Source organism: Cervus elaphus, chromosome 22 (assembly GCF_910594005.1).
Source record: "Cervus elaphus chromosome 22, mCerEla1.1, whole genome shotgun sequence".
Lineage (NCBI taxonomy): Eukaryota > Metazoa > Chordata > Mammalia > Artiodactyla > Cervidae > Cervus > Cervus elaphus.
This window is the reverse complement of record NC_057836.1, coordinates 13,636,691-13,650,302: the sequence shown is the minus strand read 5'-3', so window position 1 is coordinate 13,650,302 and position 13,612 is coordinate 13,636,691. Positions and strand designations below refer to the sequence as shown.

At 50.3% G+C, this 13,612-nt stretch overlaps 1 protein-coding gene across 4 annotated transcripts in view; it reads left to right on the top strand.

Annotated features, from left to right (window-relative positions):
- Positions 1 to 12,343, top strand: part of CRACR2A (calcium release activated channel regulator 2A) — a 153,873-nt gene extending 141,530 nt beyond the window's left edge. For all 4 annotated transcript variants that reach the window (XM_043880760.1, XM_043880761.1, XM_043880763.1 and 1 more), the window contains 3 exons: positions 129 to 230; positions 2,878 to 2,954; positions 4,648 to 12,343. In XM_043880760.1, the coding sequence (XP_043736695.1) occupies positions 129 to 230; positions 2,878 to 2,954; positions 4,648 to 4,732 (264 nt within the window). In that variant the 3' untranslated portion in view covers positions 4,733 to 12,343. The remainder of the gene's footprint in view (positions 1 to 128; positions 231 to 2,877; positions 2,955 to 4,647) is intronic.
- The last annotated feature ends 1,269 nt before the right edge of the window (positions 12,344 to 13,612 follow it).

The window sequence follows — 13,612 nt, the reverse complement described above, 5'->3', positions numbered from 1 at the left end:
ATCACCCGACCTCTGTGGCAGCAGAGAGTTCGCAAGCCAGTCTGAGTCTTTGCAGCCAATGTTTTCACCTGCCCTTCCAGGTTCTCCTTAAGAATGTATATCTTAGTTGGGGATTATCTTTTCCACAGGAAGCTGTGGGAGACCGCATTCCTGTTCTTCTGCTGGGCAACAAAATTGACAACGAGACAGAGCGAGAAGTGCCGCGGGGCCTGGGAGAGCAGCTGGCCAAGGTGAGGGGCGAGCACCCCGTCTCTCTGGACGGGGAGGGACCCCGAGGAGGGTCAGGCATGTGCCCCAGAGCTGGGCTGGGATCCTTCTTGGGGAGGCCCCTGGGAAGGAAGCAAGCGGGCCGGATGGTGTCCTGGCATCGGGGCAGGGGTGGGGAGGGGGGAGTCCAGCTGCTGTGCACGTAGAACTTTGTGCAGAGAACCAAGGTTGCAAGACAGACCTGCCTTGGGTGAGGGGGGATTTCCCAAATTCTCTTCCTTGGAACTCAGAATTACGAGTCCTCAGAGGCTGCGGCTGTGCACGCACTTAGTCGTGTCAGACTCTCGTGACCCCGTGGACTGTAGCTGCCAGGCTCCTCTGTCCATGGGATTCTCCAGGCAAGAACACTGGAATGAGTTGCCATTTCCTCCTCCAGGGGAGCTTCCTGACCCAGGGATTGAACCCCAGTCTGCCTGCATCTCCCGAATCCGCCTGCAATGCGGGAGACACAGGCAGATTCTTTATCTACAAAGCCATTGGGGAAGCCCAAACCCTCCGCTAGGAGGAGGTTCCTTATTTCAGCCCCCCAGCTGATCCTTGAGTCCCATCCATCTGTGTTTCTTGACTTGCTCACCTTCACAGATGATGCGCTCACTTCCTGCCAGACAGTGTGCTCTTCCTTGGAGTATGTTCTTCCTATTAGAGCATCCCTTCTTCCCACCAGGACTGAGCCTCCAAGCTGCAGACTCCAGACAAACTCAGGGCAGGCCCTGCAAAGTCAATTGTTAAAATAAGCCCCAGCACCCTCGCCCAAGCAGAGAACCAGTGTGGCTTGAAGGAAATCAGGCAGCAACACAAACCACGCTCGCTCTTGGTGGCCTGCTTTCCCTCCCTTGGTGGCAGATTCTGGGAACCGTGTGTCTGTGGAGCTATTGCTCTGCAGCCCCAGGATTCCATAAGTGTTGGTGGGCTTGCTCGAGACAGGCACTTATGGCCTCTGGGGCCGGGCAGGCAGGCACAGGGGTGAGATTCACGGGAGGAGGAGGAGGAAGGTCCCGCAGCTGTGTGGTCAGCGGGCAGCTGCATGTCCCTGGGCCACATCCACAATTCCCAGTCCAAAGAGCTCCAAACACAAAGGTTTTTTTGTATTTCATTTGTCAGAAGAACCTGACCAGGACTGCAACTGGGGCTTTTTTTGGTTTTTGTTTACTTCACTTTGAATGAATATTCAAATGTTTCACTGAAGAAATATTAATATATTTGATTATAGGGTGCTGTTGTATATCCACAGAGGCTATTATGTAATATATATTATGGACAAGTATTATCTTTCTTGTCCTTATTTCTCGGCTTTCCTGGTGGCTCAGATGGTAAAGAATCTGTCTGCAGTGCGGGAGACCCAGGTTTCATCCATGGGTCTGAGAGATCCCCTGGAGAAAAGAATGGCAACTCACTGCAATATTCATGCCTGGAGAATGCCATGGACAGAGGTTACAGTCCATGGGGTCACAAACAGTTGGGTGTGACTGAGTGACTAACACTATTATCTTTCTAAAAGTTAAAAATTCTGGACTCCAAAATACACCTGGATCCAAGGATTTTGATTAAGGAACTGCAGATCTGTATTTTTATCATTCCATTTTATTTTTCTTTCTTTCTGTAAGTGAAAAAAAGAGAAGGCTCAGAGAAGTTAAGTGATCTGTTCAGTTATCACCCATCCTCAGTGGTGGGGTCTGGGCTTGAAGCTAAGGGGCGATTCATGTCTTCCAGTTCTAGGTCTATGTGTTCCCCCGCCCCCACCATGGAGCCTTCATCCTTCCATGGACTGAAGGGGAGTCAGGACAGAGGTGTGCAGGGGCCAGACCCAGTGAAGTCAGAGGACGAGCTGGGCCAGCATTCTTGGGGCCTCCTGACCTGTGGCTGTGGATGCATTTGCACCCAGGTGCCTGTCCCCCAGGCTGTCAGCCTCCCGGGCTCCTGCCAGATGCCATTAGCGTTGTCATTTACAAAGCAGGAAGCCTGTTAATGGGAGTGATAAACGGAATAGGATGAGGCTTGGCCAAGCCCCCTGTCCCCACACTTACAGTCCACCCTCTGCCCGGTGAGGTGATGGACAGTTGTCCTGTGGCCCCAGGGCCAACAGCACAGGCGGCCAGAATGTTCGTTAACTGGTATGTGAATTATTAATAATTATTAGTAACTGTGCCCGTGTGCCAGGAAAAGTGAGCTGCTGGGAGCCCGGTGGAGACCTGAACAGGCTCACCCACTATTTGTACCCTCTTGAGCCTCAGTTTCCCTGCCTGTAAAGCAGAAAGGATGCCGCCCACCCTGGCCTCTGTCTGAGTCTTGGCCTGCATCACAGGCTGGTGTGAGAAGAAAAAGGAGCCCGTACCGTACACCCCAGACAGCAACTCCAGAAATTGTGAAGCACTAAGGCAGCAGTGTAGGTTGTGTTGTTTTATAGTTCTTATGGCTCCCCTGGGAGATGGTTCCGGAACCTGCCCATCAGGGAGCCCGAGGGACAGAACTCAGCCTGGTCCAGAGTGGGGAGGGTGCACGAGGACGTGAAGGTGTGGAGGGTGTAGATGGACATTCTCTCCCCCACCCAAGGCTCCCTCCGTCCCCCCGCCCCCACAATTCTCCTTCACGCCCTCTGTCCTCTGATTCCAGGAACACAACCTGATCTTCTATGAATGCAGCGCCTATTCCGGTCACAACGCGGAAGAGTCTGTGCTCCATCTGGCCAGGTAATGAGATGCTCCTCAGCTGGTCCCTCTGTCTGCCTAAACCCCCTCTGTCTGTCTGAGCCATCTGGATAGAGGGACTGGAGCCTTAGGCCTTTGTGTGGGCCCCCAGGGTCAGGGACAGACCTCTGAAACACAATGACAAAAAGAGAGCCTCCTTGCCTGTCACCCGCCCCCCGCCCCCCTACTGCAGTCTTTATCTTCTGAGTCTAAAACGCTGCTTGCCTGCCCTTTCCCAGAGATCCTCTTTTTAAATGCAAATGCTTTGGGAAAGGTCAGATCAGAGGCCCCTCAATGCTGCCTAATGTTTTAGCAAGGATTAGTTGGCAGCCAGCTGGTTTATACTGTGGACTCCTGTTGGAGGGGGAGGGGAGCCAAGGAGAGGGGCTGCGATGGGGGACACAGAGGTACCCTAGAAGACAGCGCTCAAAGGACTGGTGCTGTAAGCCTCTACCTACACTAAGGTTAAGGAAACAGGACCACACAGGCCCCAGTCTCAATCCTCGGGCATTCACTCATTCATCTATCTAGGCGTCCATCCCTTCATCCCTCACTCATCCCTCCATCCATCCATCCATCTGTCCATCCACCCACCCATCCATCCCTCCATCCCTCCCTACCTCCCTCCATCCCTCCATCCATCCACCCACCCATCCATCCGCCCATCCATCTATCCATCCATCCGTCCCTCCCTCCATCCATCCACCCACCCATTCACCCATCCATCCATCCATCCATCCATCCATCCATCCACCCACCTGTCCATCCATCTATCCACCCATCCATCCATCCCTCCCTCCCTCCCTCCATCCATCCACCCACCCACCCATCCATCCATCCATCCATCCATCCATCTCTTCATCCCTCCATCCATCCATCCATTTGTCCATCCACCCATCCCCATACATCAACCCACCCAGCAGATACTGATTAGTGCTTATGTCATGCTGAGCATTCATTCTGGAGCATCTAAAAGATATTTTATTTTTTTAATAATTAAGAGCACAGAACAACTTATTCGATGCACTGGAGACGTTGTGGAGTTATGGAAGACCTAGGGATTTATGGGGAAAACTCTAGTGTTTTCTCTGCCACTGAGTCCCAGGGCAAGTCGCCCTGCCTCCCAGGGTTTTGCCTCAAACATGGGAACATCCATCCTACCTTCTCTGCTCTTACATTGTAAAAACCGGTAGAGGTGCTTCTGGTGAAAGTTCTTGGAGAGTATAAAGCAGGGATAAGATCCCTGACACTATTTTTGATCCTTCACCTCTCATGGTTAATCTGGAGCTCTGGCCACATGGGAAGCCTCTCCATAAAGTTAATAACCAATAATTATAGTGTTTGAGCCTCTGCTGGGTGCTGGGTACCATGATAAGCTTCAGAGACACAGAGACAAAGGATACAATCTCTATCATCAGCATCTCACTCTCTGCTGAGAAGCAGTGATGGGACTGTAATAGAGGACGGACCCAAGCGCTACCAAGGGCACTTACATTATCCAGAGCATCAGGGGAGGCTGACTGGAGGAGGTGTTGTGAAGGGTCCATACTGCTTACAACTCTAGCTTTACAGATCACAGTTGTGCACCTGTGCTTGCGCCAGGGGAGACTTGGAGCACTGTCTCTGATGCTCTTGGGAGGCTGGGTCCATCCCAGCAGCTCCTCTGCTGCTGACCCTCCACCTTCCCCTCCCCCAGGATCCTCAAGGAGCAAGAAGACACGGTGCGGGAGGACACCATTCAGGTTGACCGCCCTGCCAAGAAGAAAGCCTGCTGTGGCTGATACAGGCCTCCCGCCCGGACCTGAGGCCACGGGGCCGCCCTGCCTCCTGCACACAGGCTCCTGCACGAATGCCCCCACCAAGACCCACCGGACCTTTGTCTCCATCGGCAATGGTCCCCCCACCACCGTGGAAGGAAAGTGCAACCCCAAGGAGAGCTGCTCTCTGGACGTCTCGGGGTTTTTCCCTCTCTGCTCTGTCTGGACCCAGGTGTTGCTTCCATCCTTCTTTCTCCCCCACCTTGGTTTCCTGGGGGAATGGACAGATGGGCTTTTCCAGAAAAGCCACCCTGTGCCTTCTCCACCTCCCTTCTCCCCACCCTGCCCTTAGGAGCCTGGCACTGACGTTGCCATGGCAACTGTGCAGGGCAGACTGGCAGCTTCCTGTAGGTCAAAGACACGGGACTGGGCAATGCTGGGCGATCGGTCCAGGCTCGGAGCCTGTTCTCTGGATGCCAGTGGACACCCTTGGCATGTGCTTCATGGGCCTTGAGGTGCCTACGGGTGCTGAGTCCATCAAACCGAGATACCTGCTTCCTGTTGCACCTTCATCCCCAGGGGACTGCTCCTTCCCCAGCTTCAGGGCCCCTCCTTTCTCAGCAGCCGCCCGGCCTTGGTGTTTATCCCCTTGGGTTCTTTGGAGCTGCACCTTACAAAAGCCACAGCCTTCCCCCCCACCGCCCACCTGCTCCCCCGACTCCACAGGGTGGACTGTGGGTGATCAGTGTACACCGGGGGTCAGGGAGTGGGCTGACCAACTGCTTAACTTTGACGAGGAGATGAAAAGAAAACCTGGGCAACAAAACCAGCTGCTGCTAAACAGAGTGCCCATGTCTGAGGGTATCAGGAAGGTACACAGAGCCGTGTAAAAGCCATTTTCTAACTGTTTCTCAAAATAGCTCTTCAAGAATTGTACCTGGTGATTATCAGGGTAGATTGACAGGCAGGCAGGGAGGCCCAACCTTGGGTCTGTAGTTACTGACTTCATTTTATTTTACTTTTCTAGAAGGCTATATTTTTTTTCAAGTGTGGCTGTGATGTTGACATGTGGGGGGTTCTGAGCAGTGAGCAGAGGGTAGCTGCCGACTTCGGCACCCCTGTGACAGCCCCTGAGCAGGGCACTTGGAGGAAGGACACTGATCTGGGCTGGCGTGTGGTCCGGTCCGCTGGCTTCCGAGGTCCCAGCCCTTGGCAGCGCTCCAGCGTCGCTGACTAGAATCCCGGACTGGTGAGGGCACTCTCACCCTGACGGGAAGCTTGGAGGCAAAGATCATGAACGTCACTGCCGCTGACCCTTCTAGGGCTAGACCCTGGCCCCACATAGGAAAGTGGGTGAAGTCCACATGCCCTGGGACATGCAGGAAGGGAGGGGACAGAAAGCATCCACAAGCCACCAAGATGATTCAAGAAAGCTGCACACAGCCAGCTGGGCGGGGTCGGGGGCAGTCACGGGCCAAGAGCCCCCAAGGGTGTGCCTATGCCTCCTGCCCAGACCTGCCAGAGGGTCAGAGACCACAGGCCACAGACAAACACCAGCTTCCTTTGTTCAGGCTTTCTGTCTCGTCCACTTTTGTAGGCACCTGGGAGTCCCCGGAGGGTGGGCGACAAGAGCCAGCAGAGTGCCAGGAGGCACCCAGGATCCTGAGCAGTCCTGCTCCCTCCTGGGCCCGCCTGGCATCAGCAACATAAGGGCTTTGGGGGGCTCTTCCTGCTCAGATGGCTTGTGTTTATCATCTGATGGACTCTGGACCCTGGCCCCGGTGTGGAGGGACTCACACGAGGTCCTTTCCCTAAGAGAGGGGACTGCCGGTGTCTCACTAGTGAGATGGTCACCAGCAGTGTCTGCATGTGATCGTGTGTCTGTGTGTCTGTGTGTGTGCCTTTATCCGCAGCCCCTCGTCCCTAGCCTGGGTTTCGAGTAGGGTGGGATGACCCTAGTGCCTGGCCTGCCAGCCTGTGGGGTGAATCCTCACCAGTCCTCAGGGATCCAGGCAGAGCGAGGGGCAGGAAGGTGGTCAGGCCTCTGCGGCTCCCTTCTCCCTGCCCACCTGAGAAAACATGGCGTACGGGGACTTTGTAGAGACTCTGAGAACTTCTGTGTCCCTGTATCTCAGCTACCCCTTTCGCCCTATTCTTATAAAGCAACACTGTTGGACACCAGCCCAACCTGGAGCCTAGCATAGGGTGCCAGCAAAGCCTCCCTGCTCCGACCCCTTGCTGCGGGAATAACTCTGAGCAAGTCACTTAAGCAGGTTTCCCATGTGTCTGTGGACAGGAGGTTTCCACGTGGACCTCTAGGAAGGCTTTGGGTACCGTGGGAGGCAGTGCATGTGAAGTGCCCGGAACACATAGGTGCTGACAAGTAGGGGCTATTGTCATTGTCAGGTCGGGTTTCTGCCCAGAACATTTGTCTCACTTCGGTTTCAGAGCGAACACTAAGCGTCTTCCCGTAACTGGGCGCCTCCCAGACACCACCTTGTTTTTGTTTCCTCTCGTCTGGCTCTTTGCCCGACTTCTGAGCTCGTGTCTGGTGTGACCTCCTGGCCCTGCCCATCTTTGTCCTGTGGGCTTTCTGGTTTTCCACTCAGCCCTCATCCTGCCACCTTCCCTCCCTGCCACGGTGCTCCCGGCCCTTACCCGGGGGTGCCCCGCGCTCCCGGCGCTTACCCTGGGATGCCCTGTGTGTGTCACCATCCCTGGCCCCTCGCTGGCCACTCCCATTCTGACTGCTGGGGCCTCTCCCAGGTCAGCTGCTGCCTCTGCCCATGAACTCCGGCACCAAATCAACACCCTGGTGGCTTTGCTCCTTGTCCAGCGCGCACTTCCCCTTTGGGGTCTTTTCTGCTCCTCCCGGCTTTCTCCCACCTCTCCTCTGCCCTGTACTGCTCTTTCCGCAGTGTTCACGCCTCTGCCCAATCTTGGACTCCCCTCCAGCCTCCCCTTGCCCAGGTCTACTCCAGGCCACACCTGTATCCTCCATCATGGACGGCTCAACCCTTTGTTTCTGTCACTAGCAGTCCCTACTCCAAAGGATCTTAAACCAATTTCAGCTAAGGTGTGCATGCCAGTGGTGTTCAGGGCCATATTTGTATTTTAACAAAGAACTCTAAGAAAGGCATACTTGAACCCAAAGGAGTAAATCCCTAATGGTAGACTATTAAGCACCATAATGGGTTATGGGGTCAAATATTTAAGACAGAGCTGCTTCTCCTATGGGACTTCCCTGGTGGTTCAGACGGTAAAGCGTCTGCCTACAACGCTGGAGACCCGGGTTCAATCCCTGGGTCGGGAAGATCTCCTGGAGAAGGAAATGGTACTCCTCCTAAAGATCACAGTTTGCTTCATGTACTTTTGGGCTCTGTTTCTAAGTTCCTGTATGTTTATAATTGTTTTGTCTTCCTGACGGTTTGACCCTCTATCATCATAAAATGTGCTTCTTTGTCTTTAGTCACAATTTTTGTCTTAGAGACTGTTTTGTCTGATGTTAGTATGGCCACTCTGGCCCTTTTGGTTGATACGTCTTCTGAATGGCATATCTTCTCTGTCCTTTTACCTTCAACCTATTTGTGTCCTTGAATCTAAAGTGGGTCTCTTGTAGACAGCATGTAGATGGATTCATGTTTTCTTTTCTTCCAATCTCTGCCTTTTAATTGGAATGTTTAATCTGTTTATATTTAACAGATGGGTAAAGTATGATTTATGTCAGCCATTTTGCTATTTCTGTATTTCACATGTCTTTTTTGTTTCCTATATTTCTCCACTACTGCCTTCTTTTGTGTTAGTTATTTTCTAGTGTACAACTGTAATTCTCTTGTGATTTTATTTACAATGTGTAATTTATTTGTTTTCTTGGTGGTTGCCCTGAGGGTCACCATTAATATCTCAATTTATTACAGTTTGGATTAATAATGACTTAATTCCAATAATATAAAAAATTTATTCCTATATAATTCCATTCCACCCTCCTTTATGTTGTTATTATTATAAATTACATCTTTATACATTTTATGCCCATCAACATAGATTTTTATTTATTGTTTTATGCAATTGTCTTTTAAGTCAGAAAAAGGGAGTTACAAATGAAAAATATGTTTATATCATCTTTATGTAATTACTTTTACCAGTGCTTATTATTTTTTCATGTTGATTGAATATTTAGTATCCTTTTAGTATCCTATTTAGTATCCTTTATTTCTGTAGTAGTTCTTGTAGGGCAAATCTGCTAGAGACACATTCTCAGTTTTGTTTATCCAGAAATGTTTAATTTCTCCTTCACTTTTAAAAGATAGTTTGACCGGATATAGAACATTTGATTGACTGACAGGGTTTCTTTCCCATCAGTACTTTGGCTTTACCATCCCGCTGTTTCTGGACACCAAGGTTTCTGATGAGAAGCCAGCTGTTCATCTTATAAAGGATCATTTGTATGTGATGAATTGCTTCTTTCTTACTGCTTTCAAAGTTCTTTGTCTTTCTATAGTTCGATTCTTATGGGTCTAGCAACAGACCCCTTTGAGTTTATCCTACTTGCAGTTGGGCTGAGTTTCTTGAATGTATAAATTAATGGCTTTCAACAAATTTGTGGAGTTTTTGGTTATTATTTCTTAAAATAGTCTTTCTGCCCTTCTATCCCTCTCCCTTCCTTCTAGGACCCTATTATACATATATTGGCATGCTTTATGGTATTCCACAGGTTTCGGAGGCTCTGTTCATTTTTCTTTATTTTTTTAAAGTTGTGTTGCCAGGACTGGATAATCTCAATTGTCTTATCTTCAAGCCCACGAATTCTTTCTTCTGCCTGCTCAGATATGCTATTAGGACCCTCTAGTGAATTTTTCATTTTTTACTTTTAGTGAATTTTACTATTGTCCTCATCAACTCCAGAATTTCTGTTTGGTTCTTTTTTTTATAATTTATGTCTTTTTATTGATACTCTCTATTGGTGAGATATTATTCTCATGCTTCCCTTTAGTTATTTAGACATGGTTTCCTTTAGGTCTTTGAACATATTTTAGATAGCTGACTTACAGTTTCAAAGACTCCACAGTGGTAGCCATCTGCCTTGTGCACAGAGCGAGCTCTGCTTGCCATCTCCTGCTATCTTCCTTCCACTTCACCCAACATAACCAGGACTCTGGTCTCATTCCGTAGCCCCATACTCAACTCCTCCACAGAGTCTTTCTTCTCTTCTGGATTGGAGGAGGACCTTAATATCAGAAGATATATGGATCTGAGAAACCCTCCCCTCCACCTTGAGCTTCTGGCCACCCTGCTGGAGATGAGCTGCTCAAGGACACGTCCAGTTCCTTGGGGAAGTGAAGAGAGACCAGGGAACCTCAGATAGCTGTCCCCTTCCTGCTAGGAATCCAGCCATTCCACAAAGCTTCACTCACAAGGGACAGGTGTGGGAAGATTGCAAATCAGAAGCTTATTTAAAAAGTAGTTTAATTACTTCAAAATCATGAAATCATAGTACATAAGCATACAAAACCCAAGACGTAAGTGGCCTGTTGCTGACAGGCCCTAGGAGTCCTGCCATCTGGCCTTCCCATAGTCTGGGGAACAGAAAGTGGCTCTTCAAATTCCAGCCAACTCAGCCAAAATCCATAGTTATGAGATATTCCCTCCCTCCTCATCCTGGGGTGTGTGTCGGTGGGGAGGAAATGGTGGTGTTGGCAGATTGTGGGAGCTTTCTAAACCTCCCCACTTCCTATTAATAGACATAAGATTCGCAGCCGTGGCAATAACAAAGAACATCATAACTCCACCCTTCACACAATGCAGTGCAGCCACTTAATCTAAGTGCCCTACCTAGGAAGAACCTCTTGGAAGTGATGGGCTTTGGGAAGCCTTATGGTGCTCAGCAGAGGACCTAAAGTCAATGTGGAAACTGAGCAGCATTGGAATAGGCTGGGCTACTTATCATCCATGGGCAGGACTGCGTCAGGTTCAAGAACTGACCCCCTCAGGGGGCTGGACTTTATCAGGGCTTTGGCTCTGGTTCAGAAGTGGGCCTTGCAGGTTCTTGTCACAGCACCAGGAAAGTCCACTGCCCAAAGTACAAGGACTCCTAGGACCAGTGAGGCCTGTGCTGTTATAATGGATTATGACTGGATCCATCTGACCTATAACAATAAATAATACACATAAAAACACTGCACTGCTAATCAAAAATGCCCAAAGAACATGGACAGAGAGAATGGGATCTTTTTTGACTTGCAAAGAATTAAAATGTGGTACTCAAGGGGACTCATAATGAGTTTGGATCATGTGACCATGGAACTGGGGTTCAATGCATACATGTAACATGAGGTCAAGGGCAGAAGATGGGGGTGCTGCTGCGACATTTGGTCCAAGGGTTGCCAGGCTGCTCTGTAAAATTACTGTGCAGTGTTTATTTATACAGAGTGAGGGCATAAACATCCATCTCTGTCGCCTCACGTTGGGCACACTGTCTGGCCAGCAGCATTTGGCTAAAGATCCAGTTGAGGGCAGAGCATCACGAGCACTGGGTGGGTCACTCGGCTGGTCACCTGGACCCTTATGGCCTGATAGACCCATGTGGTTTGCCCGCTGGTTCCAATGAGGAGCTGCTTCAGCTTTAAAACAAAGTGTCCAGGAGCGTTCCAGCTGCCGAGGTCTGATTGCCTTTCAGACTCTGTGCGGCCCATCAAAGCATCCATCTCATTGCCCTGAGCTGCCCCGGCTCCCGCTGGCAGCCATCCATGACCCACAGGCAGCTCGATCGACAGCTCAATTTGACTTGGGCTTCATGCCTCTGAGCATTAAAAGATGCTTCCCTGCTGGCGCTCTTCTTTCCTGGTGTGGAACCAGCCACCTTCACCCAGGCGGTCCCCTCCCGAATGCTTTCTCTAAAGACCTGTGCAGAGTGCGGACCTGCAGACATGTGTGTGGCCGTGGGCAGAATCTGGACCCACCTGCTGCTCTGAGCCCCAGCTTCCCAGGCTGTAAAAGAGTTCTCTCTGCCCAGCTGCGCTCACCAGGCATGGACAGGTCAAAAGAGAACTCTTGGGGACAGTGCTTAGTCAACCAAAAAGTTCCAGACAAATGTTAGTTATTACCTCTGTCCCTCGTGAAGAGATCAGAACAAAAGACAATAGGAAAGAGAGAAATCCCACATGCCTGGGTAACTGGGAGAAGCTGGGGTCTCGGGTAAGAGCATTTCCTATGTCTCTGGGCAAATAGAACAAGGAAAACCTGCATTTCTCCAAGCTAGAGATTCCGTCTAAGAACAGAATACTCTGACTTCCCGCCCTCCGTGGAAGGTGGACTGGGGGCCGGAATCCAGACTCCAGGCTCCCCCACCATACTGCCTGCAGGGTTCAGGTCTCAGTCCCTTTCCTATTTACTAGAAGCTGGCATGTAACTGACACTGGTTGGGTGGATGGGTAGATTTAAGATTTTAGATATTAATACCACACTCCAGATAGAGCCATCTTCACCAGCATGGTTTGTAAAACACTTGCACTCTGCGATGAGGCCCAAGTTCTGGCCTTGGAGGGTAGAGAAAGGTGGTTGCACGTACTGCTGTGGATGTGCTAATCAATGCTTCAGGACTGTACACTTGCAAATGGTTAAAACTGTAAATATACACTATGTATATTTTCCTGCAATACATTTTTTGAGCAACCTCTTTCACAAATGTTTATGTTCCATGAATGGGTGAAATCCTGGTTCTTTCCAGTGCCAACCACCAAGGCTCTAAGACACACAATGTTTGTCTCAGGCTGTGTCAGGAGATGGGGGAGCAGGAGAGGGAAGAAGCTTGCTGACAGCCCTTGAGCATCAGGGCCCCAAGGGGGGGAAACACCCAGAAACCCTCAACTGCCTATTAGCCTGTCATAAAAATGCCATGACAAAGATCCCAGCTCCCCTCCCCGAAGGACCTGGAACCAACCCCACCCCAGCCCGCTCTGTCGGCCTCGCTGCCCCTGCCCACCCGTGCACACCCTTCTCTTTAGGAGTTTGGCTTCTCCCCCTGGAGATAGCTCCTGGGATAAGGGGACCCCCATACTCTAAATCCCAACAGTAGACATAGCCTGGTCCCAAAATAGGGGCCAGAGTTTGTTGAATGACAGAAAAAATGAATGGCAAAGTCGTTAGTCTTTCCTGGAATTTCATCACATCAGGAAATATGCATTCTTACAGCAGGAAATATGTTAATTTAGCACCAAGAAATATTTTGGCTTTGCATAGATTTATGGGGTAAATTTTGAGCTTCCTTGATGGTGGCTCAGATGGTAAAGAATCTGCCTGCAGTGCAGGAGATCTGGGTTCGATCCCTGGATTGGGAAGATCCTCTGAAGAAGAGAAAGAGTACCTACTCCAATATTCTTACCTGGAGTATCCCATGGACAGAGGAGCCTGGTGGGCTACAGTCCATGCATTCTCAAAAAGTCAGACACTTTCATTGGGTACTTTTATGGTAGGGAGACTAGGAATTGGCACAGAAGGACTGGAGTGGGGGAGGGAGCTGAGAACTGTGTTCAGTGGTGAGGGGCTGACTTCGGCATCATACATGGAGAACCAGGTTAGAACCAGTCAGCACAGAGCATGGGGCTGTGACTCATCCCAGGGAAGTTTATCCCAGTGACTGCTGTCCAGCATAGGAACAGGCTGCCTCGTGAGGTAGAGAACCCTCCAACATGAGAGGCATTCAAGGATATGTTGAGGTCTGCTCTTAGGAGTGCAGGTGAGAAACTAGATACCATGAATTACTAGGCCCCTACTTCCACCCCCATCAACCCCAAGGGTCTGGGATTCTTTTGAGCTGAGGTTGAAGTGAAAGTTTGTAGGATAAGGTGTAACAAGGGCTTCCCTGAGAGCTCAGCTGGTAAAGAATACACCTGCAATGCAGGAGAC